This window comes from Thermochaetoides thermophila, assembly GCF_000221225.1.
Source record: "Thermochaetoides thermophila DSM 1495 unplaced genomic scaffold scf7180000011819, whole genome shotgun sequence".
Classification (NCBI taxonomy): Eukaryota; Fungi; Ascomycota; class Sordariomycetes; order Sordariales; family Chaetomiaceae; genus Thermochaetoides; species Thermochaetoides thermophila.
The window spans coordinates 577123-596550 of record NW_006383035.1 but is presented as its reverse complement, the minus strand read 5'-3'; the positions used below and the strand labels follow the sequence as shown (position 1 = coordinate 596550).

The 19428-nt window shown below is 51.2% G+C and overlaps 6 protein-coding genes across 6 annotated transcripts; 3 read left to right on the top strand and 3 right to left on the bottom strand.

Annotated features, from left to right (window-relative positions):
* Positions 1–1151: 1151 nt before the first annotated feature.
* Positions 1152–2795, bottom strand: CTHT_0049170 (uncharacterized protein; the record flags this gene model as incomplete). Its single annotated transcript, XM_006695215.1, has 1 exon — positions 1152–2795. One exon carries the CDS (start codon positions 2793–2795, stop codon positions 1152–1154), a length of 1644 nt encoding a protein of 547 aa, XP_006695278.1.
* A 1870-nt stretch (positions 2796–4665) lies between these two features.
* CTHT_0049160 (uncharacterized protein) lies at positions 4666–6217 on the bottom strand (the record flags this gene model as incomplete). Its single annotated transcript, XM_006695214.1, has 4 exons — positions 4666–5140; positions 5265–5358; positions 5461–5723; positions 5793–6217. 4 exons carry the CDS (start codon positions 6215–6217, stop codon positions 4666–4668), a joined length of 1257 nt encoding a protein of 418 aa, XP_006695277.1.
* A 1485-nt stretch (positions 6218–7702) lies between these two features.
* Positions 7703–8629, top strand: CTHT_0049150 (uncharacterized protein; the record flags this gene model as incomplete). The annotated part of the gene is made up of 1 exon (XM_006695213.1): positions 7703–8629. The coding sequence occupies one exon, from the start codon at positions 7703–7705 to the stop codon at positions 8627–8629; it is 927 nt and encodes a 308-aa protein (XP_006695276.1).
* A 312-nt stretch (positions 8630–8941) lies between these two features.
* Positions 8942–9763, bottom strand: CTHT_0049140 (uncharacterized protein; the record flags this gene model as incomplete). Its single annotated transcript, XM_006695212.1, has 1 exon — positions 8942–9763. One exon carries the CDS (start codon positions 9761–9763, stop codon positions 8942–8944), a length of 822 nt encoding a protein of 273 aa, XP_006695275.1.
* A 1392-nt stretch (positions 9764–11155) lies between these two features.
* On the top strand, positions 11156–12859 carry CTHT_0049130 (uncharacterized protein; the record flags this gene model as incomplete). Its single annotated transcript, XM_006695211.1, has 2 exons — positions 11156–11183; positions 11370–12859. 2 exons carry the CDS (start codon positions 11156–11158, stop codon positions 12857–12859), a joined length of 1518 nt encoding a protein of 505 aa, XP_006695274.1.
* A 1026-nt stretch (positions 12860–13885) lies between these two features.
* On the top strand, positions 13886–14704 carry CTHT_0049120 (uncharacterized protein; the record flags this gene model as incomplete). The annotated part of the gene is made up of 3 exons (XM_006695210.1): positions 13886–13940; positions 13990–14349; positions 14418–14704. The coding sequence occupies 3 exons, from the start codon at positions 13886–13888 to the stop codon at positions 14702–14704; spliced, it is 702 nt and encodes a 233-aa protein (XP_006695273.1).
* Positions 14705–19428: the final 4724 nt, after the last annotated feature.

Genomic DNA, 19428 nt, shown 5'->3' with positions numbered 1-19428 from the left:
GCGACTGAATTATGCAGCCTAATACAGGAGTTTTTGTCACGGCGTCAATGGTTATTGAGCCAAGATTATCAGGTTATTAACTCAGGAGACTTCTTTTTATTTAACATGCATGCTCTTTACTGTCTTACGCGAACGGTTGAATGTTGACCCGTTTAGGGGAACTAACCTTTCAAGAAGAGTTACTATGATGTAAACAAACAGTGTGATAATTTTGCCGAGAGGATATGTTCTGGTATGCATTTTTCCCGGATCTTCTTACCCAGCTATTCGATGCTACTCTCTGATCCGATCCCAGGTTACAGCACATAAACGATAGGGAGATCTTCATTGCCCAAGAAGGAGGGGAGATCCCGACTATGTGGTCACTCGCCTGGGTTGACAGGCAAACTTGGATGAAGTGTTTTTCCATGCAGCTAATGAGGGTCAAAAAAGAAGTATGATAATGCTATTGTTTCGATTTCTCTTTGCAAAGCTATACCGATGCGTTTTAGGTTAAGATATGGGAACAAGTCCTAGAGCAATAAATAGATAGTCTGACTGCGGGATGCAAAATGCTTATAGGTAGTTAAAGTTCTGAAGTGTGCCTGTGCGACCTCGGCTCTACTAGCTGCATGGGGGATCTGCAAATCCAAGGATCAGTTGATGAAGTTATATTTAATTTATATGACTGGCACATTCCATTGCCAGTATGCTACATACTGTGCATCCTTGAGGCTATGCTGTTACAGACTCTATAGCACAGCTAGATTTCAGGATAACTACTTATATTTGCATCCTTCACTTGGCGCTCTCTGATGTCCTCCGCAAACCCCAAGATGACTGAAGGGGGACAGCTTGATCCGAATTGCATAAACTCAGCTAAAAGTTGAGGACAGAGAAACATCGACGTCTGTTGGCGGCGGCCAGATGAATGTACAGCTCCTGAATTCTAACCCTCGCTGCGTTAACCCTTTCCCTTATTGCAAAACATTACACCCAAATCCGGTACATTATACAAAGAGACCTGTCTGACTATAGACAAAGAGAACGCCAGTGGTAGAATGGGGGTATATGGCATTCAATCAAGCAAAACGGAAAATTCCAAAGAAAGGCGTTGTCACCAGGCGGGCACAAGTGTGAACAAAGAACTATAACTCAGGTCTCTCCCCCTTTCACTGGGAACCTTGACCCTGCTGGCCCTGTTGTCCAGGAGGCGGCGGAGGAGCAAAGTAGCCAGGCTGGCCTACCGGGGGCGACGGGGTCGGCTGGCTAATAGGTGACACAGCCATGGTGCCAACACCTGTTGGCGCAGAAGACGGGCCCAAAGCGCATGGTGGCTGGGACCATTGTTGCTGTTGCCCATCAAGCTCAGACGGCTGGGTCGAAGAGCCCGGCATCTCGGCGACCGGAGGAATCATCGGCTGTCCTGGCTGCGTCGCCGGCGCCCAGTATCCCTGAACCGTGACAGCTGCATAGTCCTGAGGAGGAGCACCTTGGTAGGGAGTTGGATACAGCTGGCCCGGCTGCGGAGGGGGGTATGACTGGCCGGGTTGCATGTGAGGGTGTTGGCTGTAAGGCGGCGGCATATACATGTTCTGAGATTGCGGAGGAGGAGTCTGGTTGTCGAACTTCTCACCATTCATGCTGGGGGTTGGCGGCGCGCCAGGACCGGAAGGATGAGGAACGGCACCCGTAGCATCGGCTGGGGGAGCCGCCGGGGCGTCCGGATCACCAAGGAGGTCAACTGGGTAGCGATGCCGGAAGCCCCACTTGAACCAATACTTGATCTTCTGCCCGAAAGTGAGGGCAGCCCACTTCTCCTTGAGAACTGCCTGGTCCTGGGCGCTCCGAGCACTCTGCTTGCGAGTGAGCAGGATGAACCACAGAGAGATCAAACACCAGCAGACCGTGCCCAGACGAAGTGCAGACTTTCCGAGCATCAAGCGGCGGAACCAGAGGAACGACTCGACAAATCCCAGAAGGAACAGAGCTGGGATGAGAGTGGCCACCACTATGATCCAAGTGCGCAGAGTTGTGCAACCAGTGAGAACCGAGCAAACCTGAGTTGTGGTGCCACTGCGCCAGCCACCACCACTGCTGCTGCTGCCACTACTACCGCCGTCAGAGCTGCTCGTACCTGTCTGGAATGCCGGTGGAAGGCTACATTGCTCGATGTACTTCGTGTATTTCCAGTCGTTGGTGGGATTGAGTTCTTTAGGTGGCACGTCAGTGGGGTTAAGGTACGCGCTAACGACTGTGATATATCCAGACTCGGTGACTGTCTTCGTAGGAGTCAAATGAGGCCTGACGGCTATTGGGATGTAAACCTCGGTAAGAGTTGTGATGGCAAACTGGGTGGGACAGGATGATGGAGCAGTGTAGGTGACTTCGACAACGAAGTCTGTGACTCTGTTGTCGCCAGCTGTGTAAGTGCTCGACTTGACAATGTCGGATTCCGGGACGGCACCAGGAGGGAGGTATAATGTTTTAATGAGATAGTCGCTGTAGCTCCAAGTCGTCGTCGACGTTGGTGACGCTGTCGGGGTCGCAGTGGGAGCAATTTCATACATGCGGCCGTACGTGGCAGTGAACACAGTTCCGTCGTAGGTGAAGTACGACGTGCTAACAGACTCGATCCGGTAGCTTGTAATGGTCCAGTATGGTTCCTCGCTTGTTGATGTTGTCTGGCAGAAAACCGCCGGCAGCTGGGCTATCAGAGCGCCCAGGATGGCAAAGGATGCCATCCACGATCGTTGTGACCGCAGCATAGCCAAGTAAGGGAGCGCCAATCTTTCTATGTCGTCTGGCGGTATCATTCCCCTGTCGACTGAGCCAGAGAGCTTCAGCCCTGGCTTGAGCAGTCGAACTCTGCGTTTGATCCAAGGTCGGCGAAGTGATCGGCTCGAGGCGCAAAGCAAAAGAAGAGAGCAGGTTCAAGAAGGACCTGTCTCGGTGCCATTTTGTAAGTCCGCATTTTCGTCGCTTTGCTGTAGTGCTCAGGGGTCAGGGAGCCATCCACCTAGCCGGCGAAAAGCCTCGTCAACCCAGATAATCTAGGGATGCCTACCCGTCTGCCTGGATGACTGGATCGAGGAGGATTCTATTGTTGCATTAGTATCTCGTTTTCATAATTCTGGTCCGCTTGGCGGTTACGTGCAAGTCCTTGTAGGGCTCGAGACAATGATCAAGCAGGCCGTTGCCAAGAGGTCGCATGCAGGTGTTAGTTGCAGCATCCAATCAGCAACAAGATCAAAGATAATAAGTGGGGTAGTTATGGGATCGCAGCCTCGTAAGGCGGCGGAATTCTGCGCCGCTTTTCCAGCTTGCAACGACAGTTCAACGCCGAACTTGATCAGGGGCTTGTCCCTTGTCGTCTCGAACAAACCTTAACCTTAACCCTTTAACCCTCCTGGAAACATTTTTGCGGGGATCTCCACGCGCTTCGGAAAAACCGTGGAACCTTTTCAGGCTGCAAGCTGTGGATGCCTTGCCTGGCGGTCAGGATTCCCACGGTAGCCGAGCCGCAACAAGCATCTCGCACTCAGTACACTGATTCTAATTCTATGGTCTTAACACCACCGGCGTGCCATAAACAGTAGTCTGGATCCTTCAATTTCATAGTAACTTGCCACCAGAAAATCTCTCTGGCAGTCCTCTGGCCGAGAGCACCCTCTGGGATGCCTTGTTAAAGCGACCAATATGCATATTTGGCCCCCCGGGCATGTGGTTTATGCAACCTCATCCGTCTGGCATCTTTTGGGTAGCAAAAGGCTGCCAGTTAATTCCATTCTGCCATACATTTGTGCAGCATGCTTGGCGAGTGCAACCTACAATGCTTGGTGTAATTTTAGGAACATCCGTCCTCAACAAGCGCGATCTATCAGTCATCCGGAGTCGCTAGGAGAGGTTCTCCGTAGAGGAGCCTGTTATGGTATTAATGTTCTCAAGCGTTAGACGACTTGCCGTCCAATGTTTCGAGATGTTCATACATAACAGAGTTGTTGCAAAGGAAAGACGTTACAAAAAAGAGAGTGTAAAGAGAAGAGGCAAAAAAAACGTACAACACCCGGGATTCGCTGGTCGTCACCGACCCAACTAACCGGGCCCTCAGTGGCTTAACTAGGGCAGAGCGGACGGGATGCCGTGCTTTCCACTGGGTATGGTCGTACGTACCAGCAGGTTGGAAAATGGCTGATTAAAAAGTCCAAGATCACTGCAGCAGTTCCCTCTGTTGTTCCAATCCCTTGGCCTGGTCTAACATCCACCAACATGTCGAAAGGCAAGGATAAGTTCAATTGAACTCTATCAAGCTTGGCTTGAACTTTACACATGATGCACCGTACTTACATTGAGGACTGCCTCAATGGATAAAGTAGCTTCATGGGGGTAGACACGTTGACACAAGCACGGAGCTGACACCATACATCACAAAGTTTCAAAGCAGATTCTCCCTGAGTCCCGAAGGCAACATGTTCCTTTCGCTACTGAAAAAGCATGCAATATGTAAGTAATACCGAACGCCATTGCGAACCGTGACTATCCGCTCCTTATCGTAAATGAAAAGGGGTATCATCCCATGTCATAACTCCCAATACCGTTCTGTCCCAGCTCCTGTAACGAACACCATTCCCCATTCACCACCCGAGCAACCGCCGACAACAAAAACGGTGACTCTGGCCGAGCCAGCTACTCCTGAACCTCCTCTTCGCTCTTGGCCTTAGCAGCGACTTTGCGATCACCTTGCGTAGCGAGGACCTCCCAATTGCGCCAGCCCTCCCTGCGTTGCCCGATATCGGCTCGATTATACCAGGCCTCGAGCCAGGCCTCGACGATGTTGGCCACGAAGAGCCGAACGTGCTTCTCGCCGGCCTTCTTATGGCCATCGAGACCGGCCAAACCAGCGCCGCCCTCAAAGCTGATGAGGGCCCCAGCGATCTCGCATACCGCCTGGGCGATGACGGGGATGCGAGTCTGGGGGCCGAAGAAATGGTGCTCGGCCGGGAATCCACGGCCGCGGCGCAGCCAGGACTGAATGCCGGAGTAGTCTGCAACGGAGTAGCGCGCGGGCACGAGACGGGTTGTGAGGCTCCTGAGCGAGGAGTGCGCCGTCTCGTGCGTGGTGAGGAAAGACGTGACGACAGTGGTAGATTTTTCGGAAAGACTGGAACCGAGCATGTCAGTACCGTGGCCCGAGATTTGGAGAAGGAAATGCGACAACTAAATAGAAGTCGGAGAAATATGGCTCTGAAATCGAAGAGTAACACGACGGAATTCTTCGAACGTACCAATGAGCGCGGGCGATGCAGCCAACATTGGCCAGGAAATGCTCCGTGACTGTGGTTGAGGCAACTGCGAGTATCCCAGAAGGAATAGTGTACGCTTTAGGACAGAAAGCCGTCAGTCAAGCGTTACTTGTGACTTTTGCTCGACTTCGTGATAGAAAGACGCGGAAATTTCTCCAAAAATTGGTCGGGAACTCACTGCTTGTGGTTGAGCTGCTCATGGTGGCAGATGTTGTGAGCGACGGAAAAGTGGGAGGCTTGTCTTCAGTCGCAAAATCGGAAGAATTGTCTGGCGGAACAAAAAGCGTGGTCACCCAGGAGAGGTTTGGGTTTTTATATGGGTCCAAACGGTCCTCCTCAGGTTCTAAATCCCCCTCACCCACGCGCTGATCTGGTGAGGAAGGCAGTAGTCCAGTTACGCCTCGATCCGGCTGCCCCTGTATGTAACAAATGCGGTCGTTGCTATGGGAGATCGCGTCAGCTACGCTTCGACAGAAAGTTGGGATGAAATCATGTTGGGCTGCAACTTACACGTGGTCCCCGTTGCCGCACATCGCTGGAGCCCCGCGTGCCTGGGGGCGAATAACCAGCGTCTTCGTGGTTGAGATCGGACAGCTGGTGTTCTCTGGGTCGGAAATGCTGGCTTGAGCACGACCGGCGGTGCTGCGACCGACATACATTTTATTGTCACCAGTCAACCCGGTAACTGCTAATTTCGCCCTTAGAGTTTCCAGACGGATGGGCGACTGACTGGTCGTGCCCAAACCTGCAAAGCAGTCGCGGCTTTTCGAAGGATACTCCATGACTCTACCCGCTCGGTCACTAATATGATTCGGAGTACTCAGGTTCTGAGGCCTGTAGATCCCTCGACCACGGGCGCTGACGCTGACGAGATCCCTAGCTTCGTTGTTATGCTGCTCCAAACCGGATGGAGTCGAGATATCTCCTTGCTCCATGGTTTCCAGGAGGGAGATGCTTGATGTTCGATGATTGGAGAGTAAGGTCGAAGAATGTTGGTTTGTTCGATTTTCTCGATGAACCCTCAACAAGACAAAGCCGGCAGCTGACAGAAAAAAAAAGGGGAAACATCGGTTCCTATCAACAGAACCAAGATCATATTTCGCAGATCTTCGCCAGCCTAATACACAAGGCCATAAGAGGTCCACAATTCTGCCAGCTCTGTTCGCTTTGCCCCACGGAAGCACACTTCCGCGTACTCTGATGAATAGCAGCATCCGAAGTGCTGTGGCATGCTATTATTCTCTGATCTAGATATTTCCATTCTGAACTCTTATGAAGATGGAGGATATCAAATAGTTCCAAGAAGGCAGACTCACATTCCGTATTATCCAGACCTGGAAACCCAGGTCACGCCTGTTAAAAGCCTGCACAATAGCCTCTATTGGTCAAAGAGAGTCAAAGAGACTCCAAGCATGGTTTCATGCTTTTGCTCATCACCCTTCACATGACGTCTCTTATATCAAGCCAATCCAGGTGAGATTTGGTTCACTTGTGGCTAGTGCACTGTTTACTCACCCTTAAATCACAAAGGTAGCCAAATGTATCAGGGGTGTTGGAGCACTACACTATTCGGAATAATCACCCCCAACTCTCTCGCTTGACACCAGTATTGCACTCACTGACCTACTAGAGTTCAATCTCTTCTAGCTCACCCTTATCTCACCCTCGGCTTCGTCTTTGTCGATGACTTCCATGACTCTGCTGCCAGTCATACTCGACCCCCAATCCTCACTCTGGTTTGAGACTGATGTGTGCTTGCAACGGGTGATGTTTTGGTCCAACAAGCCCAGTTACAAAACCAACAGCTCGTCATCTTAACGCTCTGCTCTCGATACCTCTCTAATGTAACCCTATATTTAGCATTATCTCAATCTCAGTTCCACTGCCTGAACCAATCGTAGAGAAGCTGGAGCAGCTTGATGAGCAAGCTTCAGCGCAGCCAATGGATGCTGTTGAGCAAGTTGATATTATTTACTCGGTCATCTACCCCTTTTTTTCCTTCGAAAGCAAAGGGTTGATCTTCCTAACTCTTCCAACTCCTTTTCCGAGGTTGTCATGGAGGAGTTACCAATTTCGACAAGGATAATAATATAGATGGGGGTGTTTTGCAGATATTTTCCTTATAAAATGACGTTATGAATGCTGGGAACGAGGGAAGAGCGAGGTAAGTGGAGATTCATCACTTATCAAGGTAGATGTTGCCTTGAGTTGTGCCTCTGGATAATATCACATCCTTTACCAAGCCTGATTATACATGGCAAGTGGCCACATCTCTTGAAAGTCGTTTGTGCTTTCCATCAATGCGTAGTCCCAAAATGCTAGTGCAGTTGAACAAAGGACCGCTTGGAAGTATTGCTTTTTGGACATTGGGTTTCAGACTCTATCTGCATCTTCGTGCCCAGCATACATAAAGACCCAATATGGCTTCATCCGACAAGTCACTAAGCAATTCCATATTGGAGAAGATCGTCAAAGACTGGCCCAAGTTGGATTTACAGTCTCAGGAGAAACTGTCACATTCGTTGACACAATCTATCGCCCGGATGATATATGGCTCCAACATGATTGAGTTCGCTGGGTCCAGCCTTGACATTACAATTAGCATGTGCCAAGATGTCTTCCTCAGCAAATCCGCAGACCCTGCTGGCATCCACGACTATAATCCTAATCGGTTCTCGTTTTCACAGCTTGTGGAACATCTGAAAGCCAATAACCGCCCAACCAACCTTGCCGAAGTCGAAAAATCCATCCGCGAAGTCGTCCAGCACATTCAAGCTCTTGTTCATGTTCTTATCCACATTGTGATAAACGATCGTGCTTGGACGGAAAAGCTCCTCTCCGAAACTCATCAGATTCTATACAAGGGACTCGACAAGGAAGTGGAGGCAGGCAAGTATCGGACATTCGAAATCGCAATTCGGTATGGTAAGACAGAAAATCAGCCAAAAGTCAAGCCTTGCTTGCGTGCCAGCGCTGTACGAGGCTACATGAAGGAGTTCATAGCTCATCTCAAGAAAGATACAAAGACAGAAATGGATCCTTTCGAGCGTGCAGCTTGCTGTCATCACCAGTTCATCAACATTTACCCATTTGGCAATGGAAACGGAAGAATGTCTCGTATTTTGGTGACTGTACTGTTGCTCAAACACGCCGGTGCTGTGTGCGAAATTGGGCTCACCCAGGAAGAGAGGGATAAGTACGTTGCCATCTGTATAAGAGGGGCGCGGAAGTTCTACGAAGAGGATATGGAAGTAGATTATGACGAACGGATGGGGCACTTGAGGTTGGCAAGGTTTATCAAGGAGAAGTCGAAGAGTTGGAAAGACTGGAAAATGAAAGAAGAATAGAAATCGGATGGAGGGAAAGCATAGATAAGCATCATAGCTCGGAACAGCAGGCTTACTTTGTTTGGAAATAGAAACATACATGGTTTCATTCTGATTAAACTGCTTTGTTCCGCGTTCGCTGGGTCTGTTCCCAAAGACAGCTCTTGATGACGCTCTATAAGGCATGCCGGCAAGCATATACGCCAGGTATCTCTGTATGTACGATGCTGAATATACACAAAAGAATGTCCAAAACTCATTACCGCTATCTCCAAAAACGCCGTGGTCCCAGCCCACTTATCCTTCTCTTTTCTCCAAACTCGGCCGCCGTCTCTACTGCCCAGGCCAACCGGGGGAACCAACATCAAGATTGACATCAAAAGCGATAGCAGTTGGCTTCGCCTTCGTGATGGCATTCGGGAACGTCGAGTTCTTGATACTGATCGTAGCAGCCCCAAAGTCGTGCGCAAAAAGCTTTTCCCGCAGCGTTTCCGAGGGAAACCCGTTGTACGACACGAGCGCGCCCCTGAACCACACACCCTTGTGGTTCTCGATATTGTCATCTGCAGCATTGGCGAACCGGAAGCAGTGCGTCCCCGCACCATCTTTGTGGTACACCATCTTCGGATGGGTTCCGTCCCACCTCACACTGCTGGCGTGCCGAATCTCGTAGTTGCCGTGCTGCGATGCACCCACATACTCTGCCTGGCCCGTCTCCTGTCTGACCCAGACAGCGATATGTTCCCAGTCGTGGGTGTGGCCAGTGTCCAAAAAGTTCTTGATCGCCACGTCTTTCTCGAAGTAGTACCCGTACAGGTGGATGCACCAGCCGCTGTTGCAGCGGTTGCGCACATAGACGTTGTTGTTGTCGAGGTCGGAGGCGTCCCGGCAGTCTGTTGCATATCCGGTAAAGTGGTGGGGTAGACCCTGGGCGATCGTACCGTCCGGGCCGATGGCCGGCACGTTGTAGCAGCCGTCGGTATCAAAGTCAAGCGAGGGTTGCCATTGTAGGTCAGCAAGTGTGGCGTTTTGAGGGAGCGCCGTTGGCGGGCTGGGGGCCCGAGGAAGGAGTTTCAAAGGACTGGAGTGAACTGGAGACAAAAGGGTGGTGAGAGCTGCAACGAACAGCGTGGAGGAGGGAGAGACAGCTCTCATCTTTAACACGGTTATGTAGAGAAAAGAGAGCGAATAATATGGGCATTAATATCCGACGGCGTGCGGGTGGCTGATTGGTAACGAACGACGGGATGATTAAGTTGATGATATTCTCCGAGAAGGAGAGAAGTGCTTCTCATCTAACTTATATCATCTTTCCCTCCTCCACAGGGTTGCTGTCAGTCTCGATAACGGGACCATCCGGTCATCGGCGACACCCCTATTCACTTGACGACAGTGCGCCCGTTACGTATCGATTCCCGATAGGTTGTTGTGGTCCTGTCGATGAAGGTAACCACCGTCGCAAGGCTGAACACGGCAGGCCAATCGCGTTGGCAAGCACCTTTGGGTGCCTCATGGAGGAAATTGGAAGGTGCATGCACGTTCATGCACAATCTCCGCGCAACATGCGCATGAACTCTCTGGTTGGATCATTGGATCGAGCGGGAGCGGTCTGGAGTTGCATCCAGCTGGGGATGGCGAGCCAATGGCGGTTGAGGATAAGACCTTGTCGGCATATGATCCTCTTTTGGCCTGTTCGGCTCTAACCTGCCCCTAGACCCCTGTACGAGGAACCTTGGACAAACATCTGAATATTTCATTTTGAAAAATATTTTGGGCAGGTGAGTGGAAGATGTCCCCGCATTTCATGAGAGCGTTTACAGACTGAGATCTGGGTTTTCCGGGGTCGGCGTTCGTGAAACCTGGGGGAAGCTCAAGCTGGGATGTGAACACCCATTCCTCGATCTTAGCGCAGAGCACCAAGCCAAGCTTGGAACATCCCCTATCCATTTCGAAGGTTCTCATCACCTGGCATAACTTGTATGAAGTCATGATTGAAAACCTGGCGAAGGCGGCTCAAGCCACGCGCTCTTGAGGATAAGTCGTTTTCGGGTGGATGTCAACCAGTTGTCTTGGGCACTGGGGTTGCCGCTCCCGAACCCTAACCCTGGACTAGCGTGACAAGGGCTCCGAGCAAAGACATCCGCAGCTAAGACCGCTCTCAGGTGGGGGTTCTGGGGCATGATCCTCAAAACGTGGAAAGCTGAGAGAGCCCAAACTTGCCTGACATCAGTTTAAGCTTCAAGATCCAAAGCTCGGTCAATCCGACCTCTTTTTGCTAGTGGGTTCCCTCAGTTTCCGTTAGAAACTGAAGAGGTCTCCAGCTGGTGCCAGCTGTTCAACGCCTGCCCCACTAGCCGCCCCACTGTCCCCGGATCTCCATCCGCGCGGCTGAGCCGGCGCGAAACCGCACCGTCGGGTCGGTTCGAAGTTCAGCCCAAAGACAAGATCCGCGACTGTACATCAATCTTTCTGATCTTGGGCTTCATCAGCAGTGATTCTTTAAAACTTCGCGCAGCACACATCGTCAACCAAACATGCGCGACCACCATGTCAGGCAAAAACACGCCCGACGCAGGTGATACGGGGTCCTCTTTACCCGCATTTCCCTCATTATGGGCATCCCCCCCACCACCACCACTTCCTCTTCAACCATCAGACACCCTTGCATCTTCAACTCCGCCTTCACCCTCACCCTCAATTTCATCCCATTCTAACCCTTCATCACTCTTCTCTGAACCGAACTTCCCTGGAATCCTTCCAGTTGTTCCCCCTGGGGCAGACCCTCCCACCTTCGATAAGACCCCTCCAACCACAAATGCAGCAACAGCTGCCTCAGCGGCCTCCGTCCGCGCTCTCACCTCGCAGGCCATCGCCTTTTATTTTCGAGCTCCCGTCAAGGCCTTCTTCCGGACACGCGTCGACTATCTCGCCTATGCCCGTGCCCTCCAAGAGCAGGAGCTCGCCGAGCGCCGGCGCCGTAGGCGGGGTTCCATAGGCGGTAAAACTGTACCCTCCTCTTCCCCATCCTCAACGGTTTCCTCTGTGTCTTCATCCCAAACCAGCTGGCTCCGTTGGATTCGGGCCCGTCTGCGCGCTACAACTCCCGGTGTGCTAGCTTCTGCGGTCCGGCACTACGGCTGGCGTGTTGTGCCTGACCAGGTCCTACCCCCTCTGATCGCCAACGTTGGTGTCGGCGCCCTCCTTTACACCACCTACCTGCATGTGCTCGGGTATTTGCATCCCGAGAGCGCTATTCCCAGCCGCCGTGTATATCCCCCGCCAGGACCAGGGGACACCTTTGCTGCAGGCTTAGTAGCAGGTGCGATACAAAGCGTGGTGGCTGCGCCGCTGGACGCTGTGCAGGCGAGATGGGACGTGGGCCGGTCTGCGGCGGGCATGACGGGCAGTGGAAACCCCACGATCGGAAGAAAGGCTCCCGGGCTTGTGGGACGCGATGGCCAGAAGCCGAAGAGCATGTGGGAGTTTAGTGCGGCCAAGTTGAAGGAAATTGGTCTGCGGGGCATCTTTGCTGGTTGGGCACTCTCATTCGTTAAAGATAGCTTAGGGAGCGCCGTCTTTTTCAGCGTGTTTGAGTACGTCAAAGCGCAGGGATATTACAACTTTGTACGGTGGTACTACGGATCACTCAATGAGGATGCGATCATCATGCTGGTGAAGAAGAGGCCTACCCCTCCTGGGATTATTGGCCCACTGGAAGATGGCAGCAGCAGCAGCAGCAGCGGGGCTGAGGACGACGACCTCCCTCGTATGCCGAGAGTTATTCGTCCACACTACGCCATCGAGCCAGCTTTCCTGCTTCTTGCCGGCATGAGCGCTTCGGTTGCCCAACAGATCGTGCTGCATCCCCTGTCCCATGTTCAGGCTGAACACTGGGAGCGGTTAGAGACCCTAGACCAGCAGGTTCGACGCTTCCGCAAACGACGACCCAGTTACTCCGGAGGCACCTCCTCGTCGTCGAAGTCATCGCCGTGGGCCCCATGGAACTGGAGAAAAACGTTAAAAGCAAATCGTGACGCTTACAAAGTCACATGGGACCGCTGCGTTGCCGAAGCCAAGGCCACTGGCCTGGGCATGCGACGATGGTTGTATCGGGGTTTCTGGTGGAATACTATCCGCCAGGTGCCCAGCACAAGCGCGGGGTTGATCATCTTCGAACTGTTCCGGCGAAAATACGGGTTAACAGATCAGGTGCGGATTAATAGGGATGGATATGACATTCTCCTAAATTAGAAGATAGATGGTTGGGTAACAGATAGACTTGGCATGGTCGGCGGGTGCTTGGGAGGTTCGTATGCTGGTGAAGGTTTGGATATTGGCGATTATCTTTATCATTGTAGCTAGATCACGGGGTACTAGTCCCAGATCACCATACTAGTAGCATAAATGTAGCACCATGGGCATTTCCCTCACATGAGACACCTCGCATCACCTCTTTGATGTTGTGTTTCGTGTGTCATACCAAGGTAAATGGACCCTTCCTCTCGTCACATCACGCAATGAAGAGTTGGGTCTTCGATTGACCGCTTCCACAGCGACCGTCACATCGGGACATACCCCAGAATGGGGATCATGGAAGATCTGGTACCGAGACCACAACGCGATTGCAACCTGAGTGATACTGCCTTTCTCTTTCCTATTTGCCGCACAAATCACACAGACTCGCCAACCTGTCCATAACTAGTAACATATCGTTGTTTCAAAGCTATGTGGCACAACTTCATGATGCCGAGGCTAGTCCTCTCATCAACGGGGGGCATACCGGTACATCGGCATTGCGTCTGCCTGTTACTTCGCCAATTCCCGGGATTTGAGAGTCAACAATACCGCCGTATCATCTCCCCAGGCTCAGGTTGGGTGTGAACAAATTGCTTAACATATATCCACTACACATTCCATGGTCCCACCTCAGTTACAACACATCGGAGCTCTGGGCGTTGTTAATAGCCATCCACTCCTAATAAATCTAGTAACATTATCATGAGCATCTCCGCTTGCTTTCTAATCCAACGCTTCAATTTTGCCGGTGGATGGAACCAACACAGCTGCAAGCGCAACCCGGGACCATGGGATGTTCGCAGGGGGAAATCCGGGGATGCAATAGCTGCTCATGGGTTGCAGGGGCTTTGGCGCAAGTATAAAGCAGAACTCAACCCCTGTAGTGTAGGAACAAAGAGATGATACAGTGCTTTGAGCCTTGGAAGAGGTGGCTTCGAGTGGTGTAAAACCTTCAGCAAACCCGAGTTAAGGCCTTGAACTATGAAGTTCACTACTCCTCTCGCCCTGCTGGCTGTGGTGGGTGTTCAAGCTCATTGTATGTTTACCTGCCCCAAGCTTCTAAGACTGGAGCTAACACACCCAAGACACCTTCCCACGAACCAAGGTCAATGGCGTCCTCTCGGGAGAGTATGAAACAGTCCGTCTCACTGCCAACCACTGGTCTCATGGCCCCGTCACGGACGTCACCTCGCAGGAGATGACCTGCTTTGAGAAGAACCCCGGCACCCCTGCGCCCAAGACAATCACCGTCCAGGCCGGCAATAACGTCACCTTCACAGTCGACAGCAATATCGGCCACCCAGGGCCTCTCCATTTCTACATGGCCAAGGTTCCCGCAGGCCAGACAGCTGCCACCTTCAACGGCAAGGGACCCGTGTGGTTCAAGATCTATCAGGATGGCCCTGGCGGTCTGGGAACCAGTAGCCTGACGTGGCCTAGCTATGGTATGGTGACTTTATTTCCGCACACCTAAGACACGATAAGGACAGGCCAGGCACTAACTTACCCCCAGGCAAGACCGAAGTCTCGGTCCAGATCCCCCACTGCATCCAGGATGGCGATTACCTGTTGCGTGTCGAGCATATTGCGCTTCACAGTGCGTCCAGCATTGGCGGTGCCCAGCTGTACATCGCCTGCGCCCAGCTGACCGTTACCGGCGGCACCGGCACCCTCAACACTGGCCAGCTTGTCTCTTTCCCAGGCGCCTACAAGGCCACGGACCCTGGCATCCTGTTCCAGCTATATTGGCCACCGCCGACGAGCTACATCAACCCTGGTCCGGCACCGGTTAAGTGCTGAGGCGGGGAGGGATTGAGATAGTTTTTTGCTGTATGAAGGAGAGAGGCATTGATGCATGCATGTGCATAAGAAGTTGATCTTTTGGTGTATACACTTGCGTTTTTGGTATATACCCTGGTTGGCGAAGGCCTTTTCCGTCTGTTTCCTCATCTCTCAACTTCTCTGAGAATCTTCACATTACCTAACCCCTTGAGAATGGTCACTGTTCCATCAGATAGGCCCACCGGGCGTCATTCTGCAGGCCCCGCCTCATCAACGGAGCTAGGATGTGTCAGCAATACCCGATACGTAATGGAGTGCAAAACGTAGTCAATGTTGGCTTTCGTGCTTATAACGCCGAAAGCTTGATAAGTTGCTTTGTCAAGCACGACAGGTACGTACGACCATACCCAGTGGAAAGCACGGCATCCCGTCCGCTCTGCCCTAGTTAAGCCACTGAGGGTCCGGTTAGTAGTTGGGTCGGTGACGACCAGCGAATCCCGGGTGTTGTACGTCTTATTTGCTTTTTTATACCAAATACTTCTCGTTACCTCTAAGTCCAACTACTCTTAATTGTACGCCTGCGCAGAAAACTTTACAAAATAATGGATTCCTCCTGAGCATTGCTAGAACAATGGCTAGCCCTGTCCCAGCATCGTATGTAGTGACCATTACGTACGTTTTGGCTTCGTGGTGGGCTTAGAGTCTATGACGTCATCGACTGGATCTCTCAAATTTCGCGAGCTTCAAGTCGACTGTTTTACCTCTGGCTAAATGAGACTATACACCTGCAAAGATACTGTCCTACTCGAGTATGAAGAGGTTGAATGAAATTCATTATCTGACAGAAGCTTTGCGCAAGATATTCAAGTTGAATAATCTGCAAAGCACAGTCTGGCTGACGCTGCTTCTATGCAACATCATTACGTTTTCCCGAAACAGTCTGCAATTTGATCTAGAGTATTTCTAGAAACGATATTTTCCGTGTCAACTTCAAGAACAGGGTGTTTGTAAAACGGAAGAAACAAGACCAGCAGAATGACTAAAGAAAAGGATATCGCCGCAAGTCTTCTCAGTCCGAAGGCTCTGGAGGTCCTTCACCATCGGCACCCGCTGCTTCTCCCGAAGTAAATGAATCGCGGGTCACTTAAGGGCCATTTAATCAATTGATACCGTGTTCCCAACTACTAAACCCCTCGAGGTCATTCTTCTCAATGTGGACATTCAAACCATTCTTGCTCAGCGGGGGAACAAGATGCGGCACCGAACGGTCTCTGCCTTTGAATATCTTGAACGCCATCTGGTTTTTTGGCCGACTAAATCGGTTGCGGCAACACCAGATTCCAAACTCCCACGAATACAATGACAGGGGGTGGTCTCCTGAGATAAACCCGCTACTCGCCCGCGTTTTTCCCCTATATGTTTCCTGACCAAGACCCAACACACACAGGCAGCGAATCCGAAAGCGGATAGGTTGCTCACCCTCTTCGGAAGTTCGCCCATGGCAAGTTAGATGGACATTCTCCCCGTGCACACCGGCTTTATTCAAGCCTATCTTCTTCCTCTTCCTCCCACAATGGCCGACCCCTTTCCTCCTACTGCCAGTGGTTAGCCAAATACTAGTTCCTCGAACACAAAGAAAACGACTAAAAACAAGAAAGGAAGAGAATGGAGAACAAAGGGTCAGCCGAGTTTGTAGCTGCTTAATCTATGATCACCATTGCTCGCCGTGGCGCCAGCTGGAGACAAATGTTTGTTTCAAAACCACGTTCACTCGATGTAAGACGACGTGCGGAAATTGTTAGCCGAGATATATTGTTTTCAATAACTCATGCTCTGGGAAGGGGGGACTCAAGATGGGCGATTTTCATGATGCCGTGTTTTATATCAGCTTTACAGCTAATGAAACATGGAACTATGGACCTTCCACAAAACTCGAATGATCCCCGCGCAGTTGGCTGGGCCAAATTAGGTAGTGGCAGATCGACAGAAAGCCAGTAGCGGACAGATTCTTATGATTCGGCGCGTGAGTCGCATGGCGTATGCCTACTAGTCCCTCATTTTGTATCGGACTTATGTTAGGAGTCTTCGGAAGGGCGAGTTTAGCTTCTTGCTTTCAGCATGATGATTTTGGGACACAAATTGGAGTGAAGAACTGGAGCTGATCTACTCAGATATAGTGACTAGGGAACACAGAAAAAAACAGAAGCCTTGAACAAAACTCTGAGGAGTGAATGAAAGCTGAGGAATAGTGACAGACTGGACTCGCGTGCCCCTAGCCCCTGGACTCAGATGATTGTTCCCCAAAAAACATCAGATAGGATGCAAGTCGGGTCATTGGTTGGCCGTAATTTAAGTCTATCAAATGTGAGGGTTGAGCATGCTTTGGTATCTGGTTGCAGCACCCATCATACTGGTGCTGCCGGTGTGTGCGGGCCGGTATACATGCAAGTTCCGTCACCAACAATCCATTTCACAAAACCAGTCAGGGAGTTTCAACCAGTCAAAAAGCCTGGAAGACGATGGAAGTCGGCCAACTCCTCAAAATTGCGTGCATACATGCAAAGACGGAAAGGATAGACCCGAACGCCTCGCTCGATTCAAAATCGAATACCTGTATTCGAGATTGCCCCTGAACCTCATTTCTTAGGAGGCTTTGGTGGGGGAGGAACATCTGTTGGGGTTCCACGGGCCTGATTCTTTAGTTCCTCAATAAAATGCTTGAAGAACGATGACGTCTGAGTTGGATCAGCTAGGTCAAGATTGTTAGCTGGATGCCATTCACTTTCAGCTGTCGCATGCATCGCCACTGCGTACCCGTTGCTTCTCCTGGACGTAACGGTTCGTTCGGATCACGGCCATATCTAATGTCTTGAACCACTCGATGAATACGCCGCACGCCGTTGTGGAAAGTTGGGCTCCGGAGGAGCTACGGGAAAACAACCTGTCAGGATATATCTGGAACGGAACGATCGAGGGGCTCGTACCGTGGCAACGAGGAAGTCCTTCGACGATCAGGTCAGCAAGCAATCCCGGTTTCATGCTGTCCTGGCGCTAATAGAAGCATACCTCAAATCTGAGGTAGACAGCCCAAAAGAGGCGACCCCATGGCGCCATCGCGATGGTTCACATCCGGACGCTCTTGCAAGGTGTGGGCAACTTGAACTTGGACCGAGTTGTTGAAATCGACGAATCACCCGCTGACCAGAGATGTTTCATGGGCTGGATCCACCTTAGGTAGCTTAGTCAGCAACCCGAAGTCATGGGCCAACGGTCAAGCAAAAAACTCCTGGGTTGCTGCTCCGTCTCTAAATTTACCAGCGTCTACCATCTCCCTCGAATACTACGGATAACAATTTTAGAATAATAAATTCCGATCTTTAAACTCTAAAATGACAAATGGAAAGTGTCGGGCAATTACTCGGTTGATTTTACTTTTCGGACAGTCTAGTTCCCTCCGCCCAACCTCACGAGCACCTAACATGAAGAACTTGGCGGCTTTATGATCCGACAAGTCTGCACACCCTCAGCCTTCCGGCAATCCGATATTTGCCTGCCTCTCGGCCCGCGTAAGTGGAAGCTTGGCCTCCCAATTTTCTGGTGGAAGACACACTCTGCAATTCCTTTGCTTGTCACCTCTTAACGTCGGCGAGGAAGCTCTTGCGCGGCTGCGCCAGTCTGTTGGATCGAGGATGCAACGCAAAGGATAAGGCCAGCAGCCGCTTGGCCTCAACTGCACGCCGTGGATAGCTTGCAGGTGGCATCACATTGCTTGGCAGCGTGGTGGTCCCCGCTCTCGCTGACATCTCTGGGCCTCGCATACCACTAAGCGGATTCAAGAGGTTTCCAGTAAACCTGGCTGAACAGCCGATTCGGTTATGTTTCCGGCTTCAGGTGGTCAAAAAGGCAGCAGACGGCACGGTTGAACTTATTTTTCTTTGGCCGGCCCGTTTCCAAGTTCGAAGTCCCCCCCTTTGACAACAGACGAAAATGTGAAGCGCCAAAGGAGTACACGACGGAACAAACGATGTTTCACCAACCGTCCGGGGCCTGCTGCATTGGGTGAACCGCCCTGTTGGCCGGCAGCATCTTCTTGCCCAGAGAGCTTTTGGGTTGTCTTAGTACCTGTATTATGATTCTTGAGAACCAAAAAAAGTCCAATTCAAATGTTTCCAGCTGCACCGCCTTCCATGAGATCATTCCAACATGACCACGGTCATATCTCCCTAAATCCAATCTGAACTTTTGATGGCAGATGTCTCTATCGCTGGCGTGGCGTGAATGTTATTGAGACACTGAGCGATGCTATTAAATACCACCAAACATATTGAAATTTGGTTCAAAGAACGATGAAGGTCCGCGAGGATGGTATCAAGCCGGTTGGCTTGACCCTCCTTTATGAGCCAGATTGCCCTGCCGATCCCGCGGTTGAGTAAGGAAATTTTCTATGTCTCCAACACGAAGACCAATATTGACAACAGGGAACCTAGCATTGTCCTTGTCCACGGCATTGGGGGACACCCGGTTCGATCATGGAAATTTCAATTGGGATCCCAAACGGCAGCTAGCTCTTATCCCGGAGTCCGACGCGGCATCAAAAGGAGGTTAACAAAGATGCCTCCGGAGACGTCACAGCTTCATCGGTCTAATTCTGAACCTTTTTTGAACCCGAAAGATGGTTTGTTATCTAGGGCCGGAACTCTTCTGAAACACCGTTCAACCAAATCAACATCCAAACTTCACTT